Genomic DNA, 24440 nt, shown 5'->3' on the forward strand with positions numbered 1-24440 from the left:
CTGTCTGGGAGGAATTCTTTCCGAGATGAAGAGATTACAATTCTGGTGGGGTAAGGGCCACTCCTCAGTTCTTTATGGCAGGCCCACAGAGCTCCTCCCGTTCGGGGCTGTTCTCTGCTCGATTTCTAAATGCCTCATCTCGACCTGGATCCTCCTGCTGTGAACTTCTCACCCAAGAAACTCATCCCTATCAGCAAGGTGAGAGTGCAGGAGGGAGGGGTTTTCAAATGAAAGGGTAGAAGATGCAGAGGAGCAGGAGCACCTGGGCAGCAACCCTCTCTGAGAGGACACAGTGAGTAGAATGTAAAACCAAATCAGCAAAGGTTGTGCCCCTTGAGGGATGCTCACGGTTTTACAGCTCGGGTGGCCATTGCCTTTGTAAGTGCTTAGCTGTCTTGGAGTTTCTCCAAAGTCTGAGGTAAAGTCTGCGTGGCGGCTTCAGCTGTTCACTCTCAGCTCTTCCTGCTGCATCGCACACCACTGCACTGCACGAAGGGGAAGGGCAGGAGTGCTACCTCCTCCTGATTTTCTTGCCTACTTTTGCTTGATTTCTGTTTGCGGTGGGCGGAACCAGGAAAAGAAAGGTGATGATACCATGGCCGTCTGCTCTGCGATCGCCATCTGCCAATGGCCATCTAGCAGGGCAGCTTTTGGATCTGGGCTCAGAAAGGCAGGCTGTGACCAACCTCTGGCAGCTCTCCATTTGGGAAGAAGGCACATTACCGCTGCCCATCCAGGTGAGCAAGCCTGGCAAGGGAGTTACCATTGCTGCAAGCTAATTTCTTGTGTTACAATGCCAGATACGAGACTTTAAAGCAATGCAACGAACGCACTGAGCTCAAGAGATTATCTACATATGTACATATACACAATATGTGTGGAACAAGAAGAACGGGGGCACTGGGGGCAGGCAGGGCACCGGGACTGTGGGCTGCAAGTGCTGTGGTGGGTGCACAGGACCCGCAGGGGTGTGAGCAGTTCAGGATAGCGATGGGGTGTGTGTGCGCTGCTCATGTGCACGTGCATAGAGGTGAATTTGTGGCAAAGGTGCTGAGCCTCGGTGGTGGTGGGGGGCGAGCAGGAGGGCACTGGGGAACAGCCAGAGAGGCACTGAGATTACTTGGAAGACGTCCAGATGTGTGTAGGTCCAAAGGCACTGACAACCACTGGTCTCCTAAAAATGCCAGGCACGAGACTTTCAGGCAATGCACATGGGAAAGGAAGGCCGAACACACTGATCTCAACAGATCATGTATGTATGCACAATATGTATGGAACAACAACAACAACAGATAGCCAGTAAGAAAGCTTAAAAGGATTTATATGAGATTTATGAATCTATTCTAGATATATATGTATGCATATACGCACAGCTCTATTTATATTCTATCTACAAGCTCTCTTTACTGAATTATGCACTGATGACAAGACAGCAAAGAAAGAAAAAGAATGGGGGAGTAGAAGCACGTTCCCTGTTACTGAGCATGGGAGAAGTTTTCAATTTCTTCCTTCATTTCCTAAAAAAGATAACAAAGAATAATCACCAACTAAACAAAGGCAAACTTGATAGAAGCTGGAATAGAAACATAAACATCCTGTAGTCAGCTGCTTTATATAAAACAAAAGTGCATACAAGTGTTGGCTGGCGCTATTTAGAAAGTACATGTGCTCCATCCATTGCAATGTCTTTGATCAGCTCCAGCTTTAAAGTTATCCTCAGGTGTGCAAAACAGAGTAGGACGCAGAACGCACAGTCAGAACAGAGCACCTGTTCTCGCTCTTTTTGCAGTGTGGAAGAAGAGATCAAGACGAGCCAGGCTCGGGAGAAGAGATCTCCTCTTCTGAAGGCAAACCACAGAGGGACAGAGAAGTTTGCCTCCTCCCATGCACAAGCATCTCAAAGAGAAATGGGTTTGTGGCTCTTGAATCTCAAGACTGAATGTGTGGCCTATCTGAAAGTGCCAGGAGTCATTGCAAACTGAACGAGGGCTTTGCAGTCTGGCCCAATGCCTTCCAGATGGAAGTCAGCAACTCGTATGTAACACAGACTACTAAGCAGGAAAGGGATGGAGAGTGACTAAGCAGAATAACTGCAGTGCACATGGAAGACGTGCAGAGCAGTGACAGGAAGTGCTGTGTCAACAAAGTACCTCTATTAACTGTGTTTTGTCATCATCTTGCCGATGGCGGTAAACACACTGGCTGAGCACCAGATGTAGTTTTTTGAGGTGGTGGATGTTGCAGTCCTTCGTTGCCTCACCAACGACATTCAGCAGTTGCTGAAGAAAAAAGGGAGACAGTACAAGTTTACAATGGCATGAGATCTTTTGAATAGGCTCTCGATGTGTTCAGACACAAAAGAAAATAGTCCAACACAACTCGCATCCTCCTTTCTTCTATCACCAAATAAAAAAGGAGTGCTCCAACCCACCCTGAGACACATGCTGGCTTCCTTCTCCGCACGGGGTGAACATTTCCTCCTCTTCTCTGCTAGGCTCTCTGAGGGCGACGTGTTCCTCCTTCGCTTTCGTCTGCAGACAGCTGCACAGAGGCAGGAGAAAAAGCAAGCCAAAGCATTACCTAAGCAGGTCTGTCTGCAAAATCTAGCATTGTGAGAGGGACTGGAGTACCACTGTGCTGGCTCACTACATACATGTGTTGAGGGAGAGAGGGCAGCAAGTGAAGGGGGTCAATTTGTTATTAGAATTGAAAAGCACAAGAACTGGTTAGGTGATATCAAGCACAAAAGAATCCTCCTCAAGTTTCTGAGGAGAAAGAAGAAAAAAGAAAAGAGAAGAGAAGAGAAGAGAAGAGAAGAGAAGAGAAGAAGAGAAGAGAAGAGAAGAGAAGAGAAGAGAAGAGAAGAGAAGAGAAGAGAAGAGAAGAGAAGAGAAGAGAAAAGGAACTTGCCACTAGAGAGGGGTGTACTGGAAGCTCCAGGCACCGCTGGCCATGTCTCATCCCCTTGCTCCTCAAGCTGCCTCTCTTCCTCCTCTGTCAGCAGTCGAGGCTCGGGTGGTGATGCCACAGGCAGGACTTCCAGTGCCTGACAAGCTTCAGTCAACCAGAAAAGGTTAGCCAAGTGATGGTACTCAGATACCAGCAGAGTAAACATTCATGCCAGGAAATCTATTACCAAAGCAAATGCCAATGGCTGCTAAGCTACAGATAGCAAAGCTGTGTTTGCAGAATAGCCTCACCTGCTTTTTTTTGTGCTGCAGCAGGTTTAGCAGCTTGGGGAACAAGCAAGTCCTCAAAAAACTTTCTCCTTTCCTCCTTGCCAGGTGACTGGACGTTGAAAACTTCTCCATAAAGCTCAGAAAACAACACTTGTACCTGGGGTGGGAGGAGAAAAGACAGTGCAGCCCTAAGGCCCGCCCCCCGCCCCCCAAATTTGTCTTCTACTCCAAAAAGATGAATAGCTTTTTCCATGAAGCTGAGGAATGCTTTGAACAAGGGAGAGACTAGAACAAGTTTGCTTCCTGGCCTTAAAGGCGAGATTATAGTGGGTCAGCCCAGCAATCTAGGGCATCTTCTTTAAGGAACCCCTCTAGGATTGAAGCTCTGTGAAGCGACCCTAGGTTCCAGTGCTCCCAGGGAGGACACTGGCCATCTCCGAGGCTGCCTGTTTTGGATTTACTTGCCTTGCTGCCCTTCAGTTTGAAGCCTTGTGGCAACTGCAGAGGGAAGAGATGCCCTAGTGATACTGGTGTTGAATGGAGTGATGAATTAAGAGGAGACTGGAAAAGGCCAGAAAAGCAGTGAGAGAAATACCTCTTGCGGGAGATCTGCATGGCAAACATCCGAGGTAGCGAGCAACAGCACTGGAGCATATGCTGGAATGCGCTCGAGTAATGTTGTGAGCGTAGCTCTCAAGGTGACTCCAGCAGCCTCCCACCAGACATGGATACGTGGAATATAAATGATGCTCGGTGCTGTCCTCTGGGCTTCTCGGATCAACTGGTAAAAAGGAAGTTCGGAGAAGACTCTTGAACCGGGGAGCAGAAGCTGCTCATGAGCAACAATGTATCAATCAAAGTTGCCTCCAAAACCACATGGCACAAAGACCAAGTGTCCAAACAAGCCTCCAAGAATAAGGTAACATTTCTGCTTGGACCCAGCTCCTTGGACATAGCTACACGGCGAGAGGCAGACCTGAACCTCTGCCCGATTTCCAAATTGCTTAGATGTCAGCTAACTCCCCCAGAGCTTCGCCCCTGGGTGCAAGTAGCAGTGTGCTTGAAAAGCAGGCCCAGCCCTTCAGCAGGGTCCCACATGAGCCTGGGGCCACTGCTACACCACTCAGTTTCCAGCTGAGGGAGGGCTTGTATGCAAGTGAGTGTGGAGCAGAGGCTGAACAAACACAGGCCTAGGTGAAAGGGTGAGAGCAGAGCCCGAGAAAGAAGCCTGCCTATCATTCCAAATTTCAGGGTTCCGTGCGTAAGAGGTGAGGTGAACAACCTGCAGCCAGTCTGAAAGGCTCTCTCGCTCACAGCTGACCATCTCATTTCCAGAGGATCCTTCAGAGCAGATTACTTGCTCTGTACTGTCAGTAATTGCCCAGCTACGAAGAATGCTCATAGTTACCAGCAAGTGTATTCTCGCCTCTTCCCTGTGGTATGACGAGAGAAAAGAATCGCTTTTCTTTCCCCCCAAACCTGGGTTGCATTTCAGTATTCTAAAGAAGGAGGCTAGAGAAAGGGCATGACATGCAGTCAGGCTGATGCACAGGTGCCTCCTGGGAGCAACAGAGTCTGAAGAGGCAAAGGAAACAGCTCTGGAGAGCCCACTGTCAGCAGCAGCAGCTCTTGCCATGCAGAGGGGTTTATCAAGAGCATCTTGGAGCTCCCTGAGCTGCTAGCAACATCCTTACTGTTTAACTTGGAATGGAAAAGATGCTCGTGCACAACATCCTTCTTCTCCATTGTTCAGTGTACAAGAAAAGTGTTCTTTTGGTGTGAAATAAACACCACAGAAAGCAGAGGAAAGCCAGGCCATGGCCATTAACCCCGTGAAGTCTGCCTACGTCCCCTGAGTCTCTTCATCCTGTGAGATTGCAGAGAGAAGAGGTACCTGTGCACATCTCTCTTCGGGTGAGGTGCTGCTAGCAAAGAGAACCGGCAGGTCCAGCACATGAACTGCAAACCTCTCCAGCGCGTGTATTAGCGCAGGTGCCAAGTGAGAACTTTGCCCGTATCCAGGCTCTCCAGTGATTAAGAACCTGGGCCTGTGACATGTTGGCTGGCAACAAGCACTGCTAGGAGCATAACTGCAAAACAAGAAGTTTACAAAGAAAACAATCAGGACACAGATGTTAAAGGTGTCTTTCTTTGTCCAGCACACACCAGTCAGGCTCTCTTCCCCCCCCGCCCCCCAACATGAGGCACTTATGTTCAGCATGTCCTGACTGAGCAGCCTTGAGGTCTCTGCATTGGTCAGGTTTAGGTGCAGGTGGTCAACTGGAAATGCAGAAGGTGGTCAGGAAGGAGCAGAACAACCCTTCTGAGAAAACAAATGCCGTGGGCTCTGAAAGGCCTTAGCTGTATCTAAGGAAGTGCAAAACATTCCTGTGAGTCCACGGAACTGGAGGATATTTATTTGATTCCTTCATTCAGATGGTTTCATCTTTCCTTGTGTGCTGTCTCCTAGATTGCAAATACAACTTTCTTGTGATTTTTTTTCACTGTTATCATGGAATACATCTGTGAATAGCACCTTTTTTTTTTTGCCATCCCAGTACTGCAGGACCTTTTCTGGCTCAGGTCAAGGAGCCTAGAGGCTGAACCAAGTTCTGTGGGTCAGAAGCTTTCCTGAGCAGCACAGTAAGAGAAACTGACAATAATTATTGACCCAGCTGGGACCTCATAAGCTAATATCTCCACTGTGGGATTGAATTACTTTCACAATGCAATGGCAAAATACAAATGTAAGCACAGTGGCTTAAAGATAGCAAATGAAGACATTCTTTGCAGGGTTTTTATTAAGCTCTTTTAGCAGGCCATTCCTCAGCTTTCTTCCTATGATGTGAGTCACTACTGCCTTCCCAATCTGGGAAGCTAGATGGCTCCACAAACCCACATTGCATTTTTTTTTAGCTAAAAGGAGAGACAATGCATTTCTTTGGTCTGGAATCCTTAAAGAATAGCATGCATGAAATCCGTGTGCCCTGATTGTCTGTGGATGTCTCAGGTGGAGGAAAAGGAGGCTGGCTCCTTCAGTATGATTGGCTGGAGCTACTTGCTTTCTTACAACTGTATCACCTGTTTATATCGCCGTGCTTCCTTCTTGCAGTTTTTGATGCCCAAACACCCTGGACTAACTCTTCCTTCCTCCCTCATCTAACACCCCTCCCACTTGCAACCGCCAAGACAGTTTGGAAAGCCCCAGCAATCAGAATTGCAATCAAAGGACACGGACAGTTACCTGTTCCAGTTAAGGAAGGTTTGCTTTTGCTGGCCAGGCCTGGGATCAAACGGCTCATCTTCAGGACCAGAAGGTGACTCCTCATCACTGTGCATGCAGTCGTTTTCTAAGAGAGGAGTGGTACCATGAGAAGGCAAGAGAGGCTTGTTAACTTTCCCACAGAGTCTGCAACCTTCTCTTGCACTAAGACAGCTTCTAACTGAGAGCTGAAACCCAGGGCCTTGCATTTCTTCACCTGAGGGGCATACACTGAATGCCATTTCCAAAGCCCTCAGTCTCTACAAAGCTCTCCCAAGTGTCTGGATTTGTGCGAGCTATGTTTTGCTAGCGGCGAAAGCTCCTTTTCTCCTTGGAAACAGCAAAGAGGATGCTGACAGCCTTCAGAAACTGGATGCTTGAGTGGAGAACACGCTACTGTTCTCTACTGTGAAGTGGGAGGAGTTCCCAGCTCTTCCCTCTCTACCATTCAACTTCACCTCCTCCTGACTGAAAGCTTTGTTTCTGTGCATTGCACAAACTAGCAGTCTTTGCTTTGGGAGAGTTTTATGACAGTGAATGCCATGGCCTTACCTGGCTGTTGGTCCTTCTTAAGTGCAAGTGCTGCGTGGGGAAATACCCTCTGCACGCCTTTGAGGAGTCTCTCTAGCGTGTTCTGAAGCAGTGGCTTGCAAACTGGTGACAGTGGTTGTCCAGAGGAAGCCACAGCCCTCTGTGAAGCTGGGGCAGTCTTCTGCATAGCCACAAGAAAATCTGTTGCTGTGACTTCAATGGCAGCAACATCGATCTGCAGCTTCTGACTGCTTGTGTAGATCTGGGGATAGCATCGATGCAAAGCACAGAGGACAGCTTCAGCGCAGAGGGCTTGGATATCAGCCCCACAGTATCCTAACCAACAAGAGCAGAATCAACAGGTATGTCAGCCTCAGGCACCACAAAGGAGTCAAGGATGGGCTTTGCAAAGGGACATTCTCAGTCTTTGCACGTGGCCCGATGGGAGAAGAGTTTCATGGACAATGGAAAAAGAGTTCCTGCACTGCAGAGGAGTTCCATGATGGGGAACTTGCATTACGGGAGGCACAGCACCCTATAGCCTGTGCTTTGGAAGTAGCCCTCTGAGCCAAACTTAGCTCCTGAGGAAGATGCCCCCCAGACCCTTCCATGTTCTGAGGGGGGAGGGAAGGGAAGTAGACAGAAGCATCCCACTCTGACAGCAACCAAGTCATGCTGCCTGGCTCGTGGGCATGGAATTCTGAGGGAAGGCATGGGAGCTTGGGGACTGCCTGGCACAAGCTCAGACGCTGTCACGTCCCAGGCAAAGGCAGGAACTGGAGGTGCTTTTTCATCTTACCGACGCATTTTTCAGCAAGCTCGTCAAGCAATGCGTCCAGTGGCTTGGGGCTCCAGGCTCTCGTGTGGATCTTGAAAATCTCTTTTCGCGCCTACAAAGCAGATGGTTACATTTTGGTTTGTCTTAAACCTTTTTCTCAGAACAAACTAAACAGTGCACAACCCCTGCCCCCCCGGCCACACTCCAGCCCAACTTTTCCTCCGAGGCTTTCCCAAATGGCAAACTGAGAGCAAGGCGGCAACTTCAGAAGGCAAGTGCCTAGGTGGACTCACTAACTAAGCAAAGAGAAAGCACTTGGGCAAGGAAGATTGTCCATGTGCTCCAGCCGGAGTGAAACTCCTGCTTGCAGCCTTCCTGCCAGTTCTGTTTGGGGAACAGGGAGGTGTGCAGCACATACACCACTTCTTTCCTTCCTCACTCTCGCAGATGCTGTGCGGCAGCCTGGTTTTCTTGTCAAGCAAGGCTTTGCCCCAGTAGCAGGAAGGTTGACTGAACAGCCTTACCTCCTTGTTTGGCAAGGTGAAAAGGAACTCCCTGTCAAAGCGTCCAGGCCTTCGTAAAGCAGGATCCAGGGAGTCTGGCCTGTTGGTGGCTCCAATGACTACGATCTCTCCTCTGCTGTCTAAGCCATCCATAAGTGCCAGGAGCGTTGTGACAATAGAACTGACAAAAAAAAGTTGTTTGGATTCCCTGGTTTAGTAGCTGTTGTTACCTCCGGCATGACTTTCTCCAAAGTCACGTCACTCCAAAAGGACAAGCTTTTGTGGATGAGCTGTTGATTAGCAAAAGGACTCATGGGAAGACAGAAAAAGGTCGAAGCAAGGTCTCGAGAGCGACCTTGTCTGGACACCAAGCTTAGTGACCTAATTTCAACTCTTGTCTTTAAAATCCTATGAAGCGCTCTGTCATTGTACTCGAGGAGTTGAGAATAAGCGTGTGTGTTGTATAAAGGGAAGCAGGTGGGTCTTCTTTTCCTAGAGGTGAAGCAGATTATATGGAAATGGAAGAAAAAGGAAGTACCTATGAATCTGGTCTTGGCGACTGGAGCGCACAGGAGCAAGACCATCGATCTCATCAAAGAAAATAATCGAAGGCTGCATCTCATAGGCCTGGAAAGGAAGTACAGAGACAGTCATACTGATGTATGTAGGACACAGCACTACTCAGCAAGACCATGCAGGAGAAACATTCTGGCTGCCAAGACACTGGCACTGTGCTGGAGCCAACATCTGCAAGATTTCCAGCCCCTCAGGCAAAGCAGGACGGCAGGGAAAAAGGAAACACTGATGTTCCCTTTTCAACAGGAGACACTGCCCAGCTGCCCACGAGGCCAAGTTCTCCTGGAAGACATCCACCATGGAAAAGTAGAGGTCCAACTCTGACCCAACCTGTAGCTCATTCCCTCCTTACCTGCTGAAATAATGAGCGCAGCTGTCGCTCGGATTCTCCCACCCACTGGCTGAGGCAGTCGGCACCTTTTCTCATGAAGAACGCTATTCTCCTGTCTCCCTGCCCACACTCATTTGCGAGCGCTCGAGCCACCAGTGTCTTTCCAGTGCCTGGTGGGCCATAAAACAGACAGCCTCTGCAACATGAAAAAGAGAGATTTATGTAGCTTCAGCAAAAACATGGAAAAGGGCCTACGACAACCCCCATTGTGAAAGCAAAGCAGCCTTCCCTCCTCATCAAAACATTTGCAATATTAGAAAGCAGGCAGAGCTGCAGTGTGAGGAAAGTCCAAAGAGGTGCAAGTGTTGCTAAGAGGCGAGATTTGAGAGCAAAGACTGTCTTTCTCCCTGCAAAAGTTCAAAGCTCTTGGACTGTGCCTTCCAGAAGTTGTTGGCAACTGCTGGGGAGGAAGCCTTAAGCTGGGAGACCGAAAAAGGTCTTCCCTGTTTCCACACCCTACTTAAAACATCAGCTGGAAAAAAGAATTCCTATGAACAAAGCAGCAAAACATCTGAAGATCTGCAATACTTTTAAAGGCATAGAAAGGGGAGGATTTAAAGTCATGTCTCAACATCCAGTGAGTTAAGCTTTGTTGGCCAAGGATATATAAAGCTAGCCTTTAAGTCTTGAGATATTGCCCCTCCAAAAAAAAAAAAAAAAAGAAGAAGAAGAAGAATACTTTTCCTGTTAAAAAGCATATCACAACAGTTAGCTCTGTAGTTCTAATGCACCGCCTGTTACCTGGGGGGTCGGATTTGGAATCTCTCAAAGATTTCTGGGTAAAGCAGTGGGAACAGGACCGTCTCCTTTAAGGCTGAAATGTGGTGAGAGAGACCGCCCACACCATCGAAGCATACCTAAAGAGACATGCAACAGAAGACATGTCAGAGGTCAGAGAAAGCTGCATCCTCGAAAAAAAGGCTTCCTCCAAACTTCCTTAGTGCTTCCTATGCCAGCACAAAGGCAAGGTTCAGGACGATCTTGAAGTTCCCTGAGAGAAAACTGTAAAGCCTGGGAGCTGTCAACAGCACAGTAGGGAAGGTTTTTCATGACCCCTGGAAAAGGCCCCACCAACACAATGAGTCACCGCTCCTTACCGAACTCTCAATTCGCACTGGATCACCTTCCGGCAAGGTGGTTCCGGTTTTCCTTCCATCCACGTGCTTTCCCTTGAATTTGTCTTTCCCAGAGTTTAGGGGTAGGCACCTGATGTGAATGAAAGAGAAAGGGAAAGGGGCTCTCTAACTGACCATGCAGTTAGCGAGATTGCTGTGGTTTTCATAATCGAAAGTGAGTGTAGAAGCACTTCTACACTGGCATAAACTTCCCAAACTGTTAAAAATGCCCTAGAATTGATTGGCATTCACTATCCAAGCATGAAGAAAAGCAGGTGGGCATTTTTATACATCATGATGAAATCGTTGAATGACAACGTGTGGAAGGGGATTCCAGCTTCAAGTGTAGAAGAGAAGAATTGCAGATACCCAGTCTCAGCCAGGACATCCGCAATCATCGCTGACCCCCAAATCCCGCCTTTTTAAAAGCTGTTGGCTAATGAAAGTTCTCTTCTTTCCCAAAGAAAAAGCCTTGCTTCCTCTAGACCCTCCAGCTGCCACAGCTACAGTGCTGTGCTTTTCCCATCATGACCATCAATCGGAAAATCTTCTCAAGCATTACTCAGTGATGGGAGTGGCACCACTATGGATCCCTGAGAACTATCACTATCCATACGCCAACCTGTTTGTTCTTTTGCAGCACGGGCTTCGCGACCGAGCACGGGTAGATGCAGCCCTTTGCCTGACAGGAGAAGATGGGCCTGAAGAAATGGAAAGCAGCAGTGAGCATGCACACTGTCCAAGAACTGCAGTGTGCACAGGATACACACCTCTCAATCACAAAGAGAGAGTTTTACCTGCAGAATGAAGGCAAGGAATTGAAATGAAAGTTGGGGGGGGGGAGGTATATGTCTTTTCATCTAGCAACTTGTAGCCCACTGTACACAAGAAATCAGCTCTTCTGAGAAAGTGTGCACGTAACCTACTTTCCAATGGATCCTGGAAGTACAGGACAGTCTTCCTGGGTCGAAGGTTATACTCCTCGCAGGGATCTTTGCCATCTTCCCCTTCTCGGCCTTCACCTTCTTGTGTTGCCCCTGTGCTTGTAGAACCTAGAGAGAACTTCTTATTTGTCTGTACACGTATAGAGTTTCATTCAACAACCTGTATCTCACTTATACACAAGAAATTAGCCCTTCAGAGAGGCTCTGCATATAGCCTACCTTTCAGCGGGGCTTGAGCATCTTCAGCAGTTTGCCTAAGGTTACATGGCTTTGGAGTATCTTCGCCATCAGCCTCTTCCTGCTCTTCATCGTCTTCTGAGGACCCTGTAACCATAGTACCAAGACTTCATTTCTTGTTTGTCTCTGCATATGCACATTGTCATGCAAGGACTTATTCCTCCCACCCTTAAGCACAAGGAATCAGCCCTTCTGACAAACTGGGCGCATAACCCACCTTCCAAAGGCTCTTGATACTGGACAACAGTCTTCCTGGGCCGAAGGTTATACTCCTTGGGAGCATCTTGGCCATCTTCCCCTTCTCGGTGTCCACCAGCCTTTGATGGCCCTACAATTACAGAGCCTAGCTATAATTTCTGATTGCGCTGTGCATACCTATGTTTTCATTTAACATCTTCTATCCCCCTTCTACAGGAGAAATTAGCCCTTCCGAGAAACTGTGCCTATAACCTACTTGCCAGTGGAGCTTGATAGCATTCCACAAGTTTCCTTTCTCTCACACTATAGCGTGCCTACAGGGAGCAAAGGTACAGGCTCTTTTAGACTGGGGTACACTTTGGAGGCAGTTCTTTCAGCAGCGGCATCATTGTGCTGTGTGAAATACATTACTTACCGAAAAGGAGCAAGGTAAAGACGTTCTGCCTTCTGCAAGGACTCCCTCAGTCTGCCTGAGGTCCATTCTTCCTCAGAACCTGAACTCAAACAGCAGTATGAAGCCCATATCAACTTTTGTGAGCACGGAAGAAAAGCTCTTTACTTTTGAAGAAGTTTCTCAGGCAAAGGAAATTGCTGAAGAGGACAAGGCAAACCTCCTGAGAGTGAAGCAAGCGTTTGGTTCACAAGACAATACGGAAATTACTGAGCCCACAGACACGAGTGCCAGTAGTCCCAAGGTCTGGGTGGAATGATAATCCAAAACCAAAGACAGCAGCAACAGGGAATTACACAGGAGCTGTCTGCAAATTCTTGAGACAGGAAGCACCTTTACAATTCCTCCTCTCACGCACCTTCTCAGTCCTCAGAGACTTCAGTAGCCATGACCGTCTACCTCCAAAACACTCCTGGCAAACCAGGTTGGTTCCACAATACCAAGGACCACAAGTGTGACAGCAGCAAAGGAGGGGACAGTTAGTGGAGCAAGGACCAAAGGTCCTATGGCCGCAGCCGACAAGGGAATAGTGACACGGGGCTGGACACGCTGCTGGGGAACAAAGATTCTAAATGCACAAGTTCTGCAGCCCGGACAGCGCCATATTATGGAGGGCTCCCCCAGGCAGCAATTGCCAGCAGCACTGCGGACTTCCCTAGGGGTACAGAGGGAATACCCAGCCTACCGACTTAGTCCAAATAGCTCTTGCAGCCAGGACAAACCGCTCCTCTCCAACGTCCTCCTGGGAAGGTCACCAAACAGCGTCTTGCGCTGTCCCACCACCTCCTCTCGCCTTCCCCTGCTCACAGCACAGCAGCTCCTCCAGAGCAGAGCAGAGCAGGGCAGGGCAGAGCCGTGGCGAGAGCAGCCCCAAGTGCCTGGGCTCAGCTCAGGCTCCCGGGGCCATATGCGGAGGGGGCAGCTGTTGCTGTGATGCACTGTGTGATGGCCCAGCCTGTGTCACAGAGGGGCTGCAGGGACCCCTTTACCCCCCAAGGCGCTGCCAAGATGGCCCTGCAAGGGCAAGGGGAGCTGCCTGGGGCACTTTAGGGAGCTGCCCCCACCTCACTGCCCACTCCCCAAGGATGCCAGGGGGCACAGGCAGCAACAGGAGGGGTTGCCCAGGCTGCGGCTCACCTCAGGCATGCCGCTCCTGAGATGTCCCCAAATCAGGGTGGCGGGGCTATAACTGCTGGCAAGGAGAGGCTCTGCTGAGGAAGGAAGGCCTAAATAAGCACCCGAATGAATAAAGAGGAAGACTGTGATTGCACTCACTCAGCCTCTGGGGAGGAAGGGCCAAGTCCCAGCTGTTGCTTCACTAGGCCTCAGGAATGGAGATGCCATGGCCTAGTGCAGGAGCAGAGGGGTTTGCTCTCTCACCCTGAAAACTGTGTTAAGGCAAATCCACCATGAATGGCTCCCAGCAGTGTAAGAGCCTGGGAAAATCAGGAAAAAAAAAAAGAAAAGAAAAGCTTATTGGAAAGGTCATTTCTTCCCCTCGGCACTAAATTTTCTCTGCGTTAGAGGCAGCCTCTGGGAATCCTGGTCTTGGGGTGGGTTCTAATTTGGGGGGTTTTAAAGATGTGATCCTAACAGGGCAAAACAAAGTGAAGGGTGGGGCCAGGCTGGGATTATCACTGGAGCCCCAAAACCCATTTTCATTCACTGACCGCAGAAGAGAGAAGCTGTAGAGGGGAAGTGAGTGGGAGTGGGGGAAAAGGGAGGGGATGCGAGCATGCTGGGAGGTGAATGGAGGGCAGGGGAGCACAGAGGGAAGGGAACGGAGGGGCTGGGAGTGCGCGTGGTGAGCAACGGTGGGGATCAGAGCATGCCTCAGGGGAGATGGAAGGGAGGAGAGTGCTGAGGGAGGGGGAAGCAGGGGACCAGGGTGCTCACGGAGGGAAATGGAAGGAACTTGGGGATGCAGGGAGAGGACTGGAGGAGACTTTAGCATGCACGAGGGGACCAGAGCATGCATGGAGAAGGGATCTAAGGTTGTGCAAAGGAGCCTGGAGTACGCCAAGGGAGCAATCCAGGCGGTTGCAAGGCACACGACTGCACCCCCCGGGAAAGCAGACAGATACACGAAGGGCGCACTGAGCCCATGGCTTTAAGATCCCAGGCAGGCAGCTCCCTCAAGGCACCGGCACCTCGGCACTGCCACACCAGGCCTGGGCCGGTGGCAGTGTGTGGGGCCCTGAGGCTCAGCTCGGGCAGACTCGGCCCCTGCCCTCTATGGGGCCCCAGACAGCTCTTTCCCCCTGCCCCACAGCCCCGGCCCGGACCTCCTGCTCCACAGGCCCAGCTGCCACTCACTGCCCCAAGGCCACAGCTCTGTCCCAGTGCCCCACAGAGCCCAACTCTGACCTCCTGCCCCATGGCCCCAGCTCCAACCTCCACAGCAGCTGCCCACGGGGGCAGGGACTGTGGCAGATTTCTGCCACTGTGGACTCTGGCCTCCGTTCCCGAGACTCTGCCAGAGGCATTCCCAGCATGGCCCAAGGAAGCAGCCTCCAAGTCAGCCCCTGCTGTTCCTCTCTGCAGAGGAGGCAGGACCTTCTGCCTGAAGCACTGGCTGGGGCCCTGTGAGCTGCAGATGCTCTGCAGTGGCAAGAAGGGGCCTGGGCATGAAGAAGATGGTGGAGGAGGAATTGTGCACCAAAAGCAGGATTCCCTCATCCTCCTCTGGCCCACCAGTATCCGGAGGGGACAAGTACAAGGAAGACTGCAGTGTGGGATGTTTCCAAGTGGGAAAAAAAAAAAAAAAAAAAATCTCCTTCCTGAGCAGCTCTTCCTGCTTTCACTGAAGACACCAGTTTCCACTCTGCCAACCAGAGAGAGTTTGGAATCTCAGAGCCTTTCCCCTGGTTTGGTACAGCTCTGCACCACACACACCCAAGCAAGCTCTTCTTTGGCCCACTTCAGTGGCACTTGGGTGAGCAGAGGTACAGGCACAGGATAGCAACAGAAGGCTTGCATAAACATGGACTTGTCTTTGCAGGACATTCTCCTCCCGAACTATGTAAATGTGCTCTCCTTCTGAGACATGAGCATGCTTACACAAATCCTGGGGGCTGGAAGAGGGTGTGGGCTTAGGCAGATTTTGTGGGACCAGAAGTCATTACTTTGACCCAGGGCTGAAGGACACAGAAGTGCCCCCCTGCACACCAGTGCCATCTGGTCCCAGCTGTCTACATGCTCACCTCTCAGCCCCACTCCCCTCTGCTGCAAACCTGGCCTTGCTCGTGTCACGCTGCACACTGTCTGCCCGGGCTCTCCACAGAGGCCGGGGTGGCAATGCAATAGATGATGTGGGCATGTCTGAAAATCAAGGGGTGCCTCTGCTTTCACTTCCCACCCCCGGGCTGGAGCCTGCCAGTCTCCGGTGAGGATGAAGCCCGAGCACTGTGCCATAGCATCCAACCCCGCCAGGTGACGTGTCACCACGACTCACCAGCAAGTGTCAACACACATGCTGGTGGGCCAGAGGAGGATGAGGGAATCCTGCTTTTGGTGCACAATTCCTCCTCCACCATCTTCTTCATGCCCAGGCCCCTCCTTCCCACTGCAGAGCAGTAGGTGCCTCTGAGTGCCTTTTGGAGTAGGCCGGGCACCTCCAAGTGCCTTTTGGGTCAGGCCCAGATCCTCTGAATTCCTTTTAGAGCGTCCCATGGGCCAGAGTGCCTTATGGAGCAGTGTAGGCACCTCCAAGTGCCTTTTGGAGCAGCCCGGGCGCCTTTTGGTGCAGTGCAGGGGCCTCCGAGTGCATTTTGGAGCGGTGGAGGGGCCTCCGCACACCTTTAGGAGTGGTGTAGGGGCCACCAAGTGTGTTTTGGAGTGGTGCAGGAACCTCCGAGTGCATTTTGGAGCAGTGTAGGGGCCTCTGAGTGGATTCTGGAGCGGTGTAGGGGCATCTGAGTGCCCTTTGGTGCAGTGTAGGGGCCTTCAAGTGCCTTTTGTAGTGGTGGAGGTGCCTCTGAGTGCCTTTTGGAGTGTGCCAGATGCCTCCGAGTGCCTTCCGGAGCAGTACAGGGTCTTCCAAATGCATTTTAGAGCAGCGTAGGGGACTCTGAGAACCTTTTTAAGTGGGCCGGCAGCCTCTGAGTGCCTTTTGGAGTGGTCTATGTGCCTCCGAGTGCCTTTTGGAACAGTACAGGTACCTGTGAGTGCCTTTTGGAGCGGTCTAGGTGCCTCTGAGTGCTTTTTGGTGTGGTCTAGGTGCCTCGAAGTGTCTTTTGGAGCGGTGCTGAGGCCTCCGAGTGCCTTTGGGAGTGGTGCAGGGGCATCTGAGGGCCTTTTTGAGGGTTCCAGGTGCCTCCGAGTGCCTTCTGGAGTGGTGCAGGGGCCCCCAAGTGCCTTTTGGAGCAGTGTAGGGGCCCCCAACTGCCTTTTGGAGTGGGCCGGTGGCCTCTGAGTGCCTTTTGGTGAGGTCTAAGTGCCTCCGAATGTTGTTTGGAGCAGTGTAGGAGCCTCTGAGTGCCTTTTGGTGTGGCAAAGGTGCCTCCAAGTGCCTTCTGGAGTGGTATAGGCGCCTCCGAGTGATTTTTGGTATGGTCTAAGTTAGTGTGAGGGTTTAGGGTTAGGATAAGGGTTAGGGTTTAGGGTTAGGGATTAAGGTTAGGGGTTAGGGTTAGGGTTAGAGTTGGGAATGCTGTTGGGGTTGCTGTTACGGTTGGGGTTAGGGTTACGATTGAGGGTTAGGGTTAGGGTTAGTGGGTTAGGGTTAGGTGATAGGGTTAGGGATTAGGGGTTGGGGGTTCGGGTTCGGGTTCGGGTTCGGGTTCGGGTTCGGGTTAGGGTTAGGGTCAGAGTTAGGTTTAGGGTTACGGTCAGGGTCAGGGTTAGGTTTAGGGTTCAGAGAGAGACAGAGTGCATAGCTGCAGCTGGACTGCCCCTGAAAAGGGGCCTCAAGGGAAGGAAAACCCTGCCACAACAATTGTCCCAGGACAACCTTTTCCACAGCACCACTTAGGGGCATCCTCAACTTGGCTGAGTGCCAACAAGGGTTAGGGTTAGGGTTAGGTTTAGGGTTGAGAGAGAGACAGAGCATAGAGCTGCAGCTGGAGTGCCCCTGAAAAGGGGCCTCAAGGGAAGGAAAACCCTGCCACAACAATTGTCCTGGCACCACCTTTTCCAAGGGACCACGTATGACTGTCCTTCACTTGCCTCAGCCTACAAGAGGTTTAGGGTTAGGGTTGAGAGAGAGACAGAGCGTAGAGCTGTGGCTGGCCTGCCCCTGAAAAGGGGCCTGAAAGGGAAGGAAAACACTGCCAGAGCAATGGTCCTTGGACCGCCTTTGCCAGGGCAGCACTTAGGTGCATCCTCAAATTGGCTGAGTGCCAACAAGGGTTAGGGTTAGGCTTAGGGTTAGGGTTGAGAGAGAGACAGAGCATAGAGCCGTGGTTGGACTGCCCCTGAAAAGGGGCCTGAGAGGCAAAGAAAACCCGCCCACAACCATTGTACTGGGACAACCATTCTCAAGGGACCATGTATGCCTGTCCTCATATTGACTGAGCATGAGCTAGGGTTAGGGTTCAAAGAGAGACAGAGCGTAGAGCTGTGGCTGGAGTGCCTCCGAAAAGGAGCCTCCAATGCAAGGAAAACCCTGCCAGAACACTTGTCCTGGGACCACCTTTTCTAAGGGACCACTCATGGCTGTCCTTGACTTGCCTCCACCCATACGACAGTTAGAGTTAGGATTAGGGTTATGATTAAGGTTAGGGTTAGGGTTAGGGTTAGGTTTGAGAGAGAGACAGAGTGTAGAGCTGTGTCTGGACTGCCCCTGAAAAGGGGCCTCCAAGGGAAGGAAAACCCTGCCACAACAATTGTCCTGGGACCGCCTTTTCCAAGGGACCACGTATGACCGTCCTCGACTTGGCTGAGTGCCAACAACGGTTAGGGTTAGGGTTGAGATAGAGACAGAGGGTAGAGCTGTGGCTGGAGTGCCAAAGAAAAGGAGTCTGAAAGGGAAGGAAAACCCTGCCAGAATAATTGCTCCCAGGCGATGGCCCTCATGGCTCAGCACAGCACTTCGGGCTCTGCGCAGAGCTTTCTGCTGCCACTGTGTCACGGGGCAGCGAGAGGAACGGTGTGCAGGTGCAAGTGCCGGGCAGGTCCCCTGAGATCGGGGCTGGCGCAGAGCAGAGAGGAAGAGCAACGGAGACGCTGTCCTGGGTGCTACAGAAATGCTTCTTGTCTCCTAGCACTCGTGCCCGCACAGACCCTAGTCGGTGACAGCCATTTCCTGCTTTGAATAAAACCCTGGGAAGCTTTTCCGCCTGTGCTACTTGGTGTCAGGTAAATCTGCAGAGAAAGGCTAGTGCAGGCAATGCCAGTGAAGCCAGTCAGGCCTGGAGAGAAACCTGTTCAACCAGTCCCAGAGCAGCTGGGGTGGGAAGGGGCTTCTGGAGGTCTCTGCTCCAAGCTCCTGCCGCAAGGGGTGGCAGCCAGAGGGGGTTTCGCAGGGCCTGGCAGAGCTCGGACTCTCTCTGTTGGAGCCCCCTTAGGCTTCAAAGGCTTTTGGCACTCTCACATGGGAATTTTCCCTGCTGCCCTCACCCTGCCCTTAGCAGCTGCAGGCAGCAGCCAGATCCCCCTGCACCTTCTCTTCTCCCAGCTCAACACACCCAGCAGCCTTGGTGTCGCCTCATAGGTCCCATGCTCCAGCTCCCCACCAGCTCAGGGTCCTCTGCTGGGCTCGCACCAGTGCGTCTACATCTGTCTGGGACTGGGGAGCCCAAACCGGACCCTGTGCCCAGACACGGTCTCGCCCATGCCGAGCCGCGGGGAAGCAATGCCTTCCCTCACCCTGCTGCCTGCACTCCGCTAACACAGCCAGGTGCAGGGCTGGCCTTGCTGCCTGGGCACACTGCTCCGCTTGTCCCCAGGACCTCCAGGACTTTTTCTGCAGAGGTGCTCTCTAGTGACTTGGCCCCCTCTCTGCCTGTCGTGGGGCTTATGCCACCCAAGACCAGGATATTTCATGGCCTTGCTTTTCCCAGCAGCATATTTCTGTGTCCTGTCAAGGTCGCTCTGAAGAACAGCCCTGGGTACCTGTGGTGTGGATGAGTGCAGTAATGCACTTCACTCGTAGCAGAGAAGCAGCACTATGTTTTATTGTAGTAAGACAGTGACTTAACAAAGTGTAATCGTAGATAAGAGAGTGATTTAATGAGGTTTGATGGCAAGTTGCACTCTGTTATTTACTGCGCGGAGGACAGAGTCAGCTGAAAGTGTCAGGGAGACCCTCCTGTTGAGTCACAAGGTTCAGAAAGGACCCCCTTGTTTTCCAGCCTCCTCTTCAGAGGAGCCTGGTTGCGGCTGGATCCAATCCTAGTCCCAGACTTGGTCAACAGGTCATGTCTAAAGGAGTGTGCGCGAAGGAGACCCTCCTGTTGAGTCACGAGGTTCAGAAAGGACCTTCTTGCTTTCCAAACTCCTCTTCAGAGGAGTCTAGATGTGGCTGAATCCAATCCTAGTCCCAGACTAGGTCAACTGGTCTGCTGGAAGGGCAACTGCTGCAGTTCTCTGTTCGTTGGTCCTGTCAGCAGTGAGGCAGGGCATGTACTTCCAAGAGGCATACACACACACTCTGTATGGACATGGTCCACCACCAAAACAATCAACTCAGACATTGTACCTTTACAGGCACCACAGAGATGTGTGCAATGCTCATAAACATGAACAACACAAATGGCCTGGTCCTGTTCTTGCTCACCAGTTAATGAGACTCAAAGTTTGTAGGACCTTACATGCACCCTCGCACAGGTATCTCTGGTAGCTAGTTGCCTGGACATCTGCAAGCCTTCCACACATGCACTCATGCAGAACAGAGAGCACGCTCACACAGAAATAGCTAGGAATAGGATTTAATATAATGGCAGGCTACACTGCAGAGACCAGGTACATAGCTTGGCCAGACAAGTGTACTTGCCAGCAGCTTGTTTACACGTGACTGGCCCCTTTTATTCCCTCTGCCTCCATTTTCCCATGCTGCTTCTGACATGATCCAGCTTGATCCCTCCCTTTTTCCAGCTTTATCCCCTTTGAAATAAACAGCCCATCTCTAAGTATTCTTTTCTTCATTGACCCCAGTTCTACTGCCTATGAACTCAAGTTTAATATTTCTGATACTGTTAGCTAGGTAACCGCTGGCTCATATGGTGCTTCTGGTATTGTCACCTCGGTACTGCTGGTGCTGCAAGAGTCTGCTCCCCAAAGGACCCCAATACGCCAGTTATGTGGGAAGCTTGTCCTTTTCTCATATAACTCTCCCTTAACCATCACTGAAATCCAGCCATCCCTCACAGTGCTGTCTGTAACTTGGCAGGGTCTCCTTCTGTTCCCTGCAGCGTCCAATCACTTCTCATACCCACTAGTTTCTCACGCCCTGGTCAGTTAGCTCAACTCCGAGCCAGAGCCTAGCTGTCTTCCTGCATACCCTAACCCCATGTTTCGGGTGGAGCTGTGGGCCCAGAGGGGAAGACCCAGGGCCACCACATCCTTCGCTGGTTCCGAAGGACCCAGCCCGGAGCAAGATGACCGAGCTGCCCAAGAGTGCCCAAGTGTGCTGCTGGGCTGAGCTTTGGTCACCCAACGTGCCATAGCTTCCCTGGGGACCCATGTGAGGAGACGGGCTGCAGAGATGAACTGCACCTGGTTCTCCTGAAAAGAGTTCGCCCTTGTAGAATTCCCTTTGGAAAGGGGATGCTCACACACAACATTTAAAAAAGCTGTTAACAGTAATGCTGCCCTTCAGAGGCCCTAACAAAATGAAATGCTGATTTGAAACAGCTGCAAAGGAGTAAAACAATGGCAATGCTTTCCCTTCCTCTGTGCCTTTTTTTCCCCACCTGTGGAATGCAAAAAAAAAAAAAAAAAAAAAAAGAAAGAAAAAGGACGAAAAGGGATCTCCATGTGTTGATTATTTCTCTAAAATGTGTTTCCCTTTATCAATACTACATGCTTCTGCCCATCACTTTGCCATGTAAAGATATGGATGGAGAAAAATAAAATTTCATTGATGGACAAGAAGAAAAAAGTGTGATAGAAGCATACATGGTTTATTTGAAATAATTCTCAATCATGAAAAACTCCTTCAGCGAAGAAAAAGAAGGTAGAAAAAGCCTAATTATCCAAGAAGAGATACGATTTTTTTTTTCCGTCAGAAAAATGCGTCCTAGAGTCATCAGTGGAGCTAAAGCAGAGCTTTTAGCAGTGAACATGCTGACAGTATGTTATAAAAATATGAATTTTTAAGAAATCTCCCTCCAGAGTGAATAAATAAAGCTATTGTCTTCATGCTCTCACTAGCAAATCAGTGAGGCTGTCTTCATCACACTAATGAATCTGAGACGTGTTTTATGGATTTGAATCCAATGAATTTGAACCCATTGTAATGTCTGAGCTTAATTTTCGTGCTTAACATCTTCTGTTATTCAGGGAGAGAAGGTGTTTTGAGCTTTTCTCAACAGCCCTTGGAAATTGTGCCCAGAGTTTTCAGCTAAATTTCCTGAGATGACTTATGAAACTTCCTTGTGTCAGCATGCACTGGCAGTCTATGTCCCAGTCCTAAGAAGTGTGTGTGTTCAACATTTTATTAATATTCTTTAGATTTTGTTTATAACAACCCCCTCTAACCAAGACTCACAATTCACATTCCTTCCTTTCAACACTACAGTCCAACGAGAACATAAATCCCCTGAGGCACCTGGATTTAGTAGCTACATATATATGTGTGTGATATAATATACGGTACATAGTTAGAATTGCTGTCCCGAGAAGCACCATAGCTGGGGAAAAAGCCGAACCTTCGCACGGCCAAGGACTTCCTTCAGGGCCAGTTTCACAGGCTTGTTTCTGAGACTGTAGATGAAGGGGTTTAAGAATGGGTACAGGACAGTGTTCAGCAAAGCTACAACTCTGTTGGTCTCCAAGGAAACATCTTCTGAGGGCCGTGCATAGAGAACAATGCAGCTTCCATATACAATGGCTAAGCTGGTGAGATGGGAAGAACACGTAGCAAAAGCTTTCTTCCTCCCAGACACTGCTGGCATGTGCAGAATACAGCGGAAGATGCTCATGTAGGACACCGTGATTAGACATAAGGAACCCAGCACTACAAACAATATCAAAATAGAGTCTGCTTTCCAAAGCAGGCTGGTGTCAGAGCAGGACAGCTTGAATAAGGGGGAGTTGTCACAAAAAAAGTGGTGGATCTTGTTGGGACTACAGAAAGTCAGCTTTGAGAGCAGGACCAGGTGGTAACTCGCGAGTGTGAAGCCTACGACCCATGCAGCAACAACCAGGTGGGTGCAGAGCTGCTGCTTCATGATGGCAGCATAATGCAAAGGCTGGCAGATGGCAACGTAGCGGTCAAAGGACATGACAACAAGCAGAGCAAACTCTGTAAAACCCAGGGCAAAATAGAAATAGGATTGGGCAAAGCAGCTGCTTAAGGAGATTGTTCTCCTACCAGAGCTCAAAGTCACCAGCAATGTGATGGTTGTGGAGGATGTAAACCAGATTTCCAGGAATGCCAGACTGCTGATGAAAAAGTACATAGGGGTTTGCAGGCGCTGATCCACATGCACGAGGAAAATGATTGTTGTGTTCCCCATCACTGTTGTCAGGTATATGAGTAGAAGGAGCAGGGAGAGAAACAGCTGTAGTCTTTGATCAAGCCCTGAGAAACCCTCTAGAATGAACTCAGCAACTGCAGTTTCATTTCCTGCTCCCTTGCCCAATTTCAGTATATCCTGCTGAGGCTGGAGCATGAAGAAGCGAGTGTGAGAATTACACAGTCTGGGCGGGAGGGTATGTCCTTCCTTCTTGGCTCCCTTCCTTGCTTCCTATGTTAACACAGACAGAAATATCCCTCTCAACCATTCAGGGCACCTTGATTTCTGTTTCGCACTTCAGCTAGAGTCCTCAGAGATTTTTCTCTCTCCTTTCTACCTTTTCCAATCACTCACAAAGGATTCTTTCTCAAGAGCACAGTATTTTAAAGAGGTTGCGAACTATTTCATGCCATGCCTGGGAAATTCCCAGTTCACTTTGGCCCAATTCAAACATCCATCACATCTGTGTTTCAAAAGCCAAACTAATCTTCCAGCAAAAATACTTACTATTATCTACAGATGCCAGGTCATCCACCTAGATAAGTATTTTGAAAGTTATTTCTTCTGCTTTTCAGTACTTGCCTTTTTTGACTTGGAACATCTGTAAGGCTGTTGATTTCAAACAAGTTAATATCGAGTCTCTCTCTTGTAATCCCCTGCTTTCTTCCACATCTTCTTCCTCTCTCTTTCTCCAGAAACACTGAGGAAGCATTGTTATTAAATGTCCTGACCTAAATGCCTTGCTTTCCCTTTAGGGGAAGGGGAAGGGGAAGGGGAAGGGGAAAAATCTCAGCATCTTAAAGAACTTCTCTCCTTTTGATTATTTGCAATAGGAAGCATCTGGAATGACAACAACAGCAAATAATACTAAGTAGGCTTATATTTTAGATGCCTTAAAGTTAGGCACTTCAGTTTGAGCAAGTTAGCTTACTTTCATCTTGTCAGGGCAGCAAGAGAGAAGAGTGTCTGGAAGAGACTGGTAACACGTCTTTCAGCTGCCGACTCTACTCCGGGAGGACCCAGCCTCTAGAGCTCTCCCTCTGTCTCTGTGGACTACATAGGGAGCCAAGGGAAAACGAGTACAGACACCAGCTGCTCACAGACATTTCTAATGACATCGATGAAACTCACTAGTTCAGTCTCAGACCTCTTAATTTATTTAGGAGCTAATTTCTTTTGCAAACCAAAGAACATGTCTGTTAAAGGAGGTCTCTGACCCTAGGTTTCCCGAGGCAGAGTCTCAGACACGAAGTGTCACAAACTCATTTACTATAAGTGGTACAGCAGCAAATGACAGCTTGAGCTGGGTGCCTCCACAGAGGGACCCTGAACAAAGAAATCCCTGGGCAGTTGTAACTTTACAGTCTAAGTTCTCCACCCCTCACATGGTACTTCAGACCAATAGTAATAGTCAGGTCTGGGGTCTTCCCGTTCCTTAATGCATCCCGTCATTGTCTTTCAAGGTCCGGAGGAGGTAATTCCAGACCACAGCAATTAACGCTGCCCCAGCAGTGAGAGGAGGCTTTGTTTCTCAAGGTCCTAACGCCCTGCACAGGCCTTATTTCAAAGTCTTGACATCCTCCCTTTCGGCGTGTGAGACACAGGAATACAGACTGCTTGCAAAGTCCTTATTTTTCCAGCTGGAACCAGCTCTGG

General features: G+C 50.0%; 1 protein-coding gene across 1 annotated transcript; it reads right to left on the reverse strand.

Moving 5' to 3' along the window:
* Positions 1-21926: 21926 nt before the first annotated feature.
* LOC135323903 (olfactory receptor 6E1-like) lies at positions 21927-22784 on the reverse strand. The gene has a single exon (XM_064499013.1). It carries the CDS (start codon positions 22782-22784, stop codon positions 21927-21929), a length of 858 nt encoding a protein of 285 aa, XP_064355083.1.
* Positions 22785-24440: the final 1656 nt, after the last annotated feature.

The sequence above is a fragment of the Dromaius novaehollandiae genome, chromosome 29 (assembly GCF_036370855.1).
Source record: "Dromaius novaehollandiae isolate bDroNov1 chromosome 29, bDroNov1.hap1, whole genome shotgun sequence".
Classification (NCBI taxonomy): domain Eukaryota; kingdom Metazoa; phylum Chordata; class Aves; order Casuariiformes; family Dromaiidae; genus Dromaius; species Dromaius novaehollandiae.

What these genes read in the sequence shown, in the direction of transcription:
- LOC135323903 (XM_064499013.1), bottom strand. Translation starts at nt 22,784, where the DNA reads ATGGGGAACACAACAATCATTTTCCTCGTGCATGTGGATCAGCGCCTG.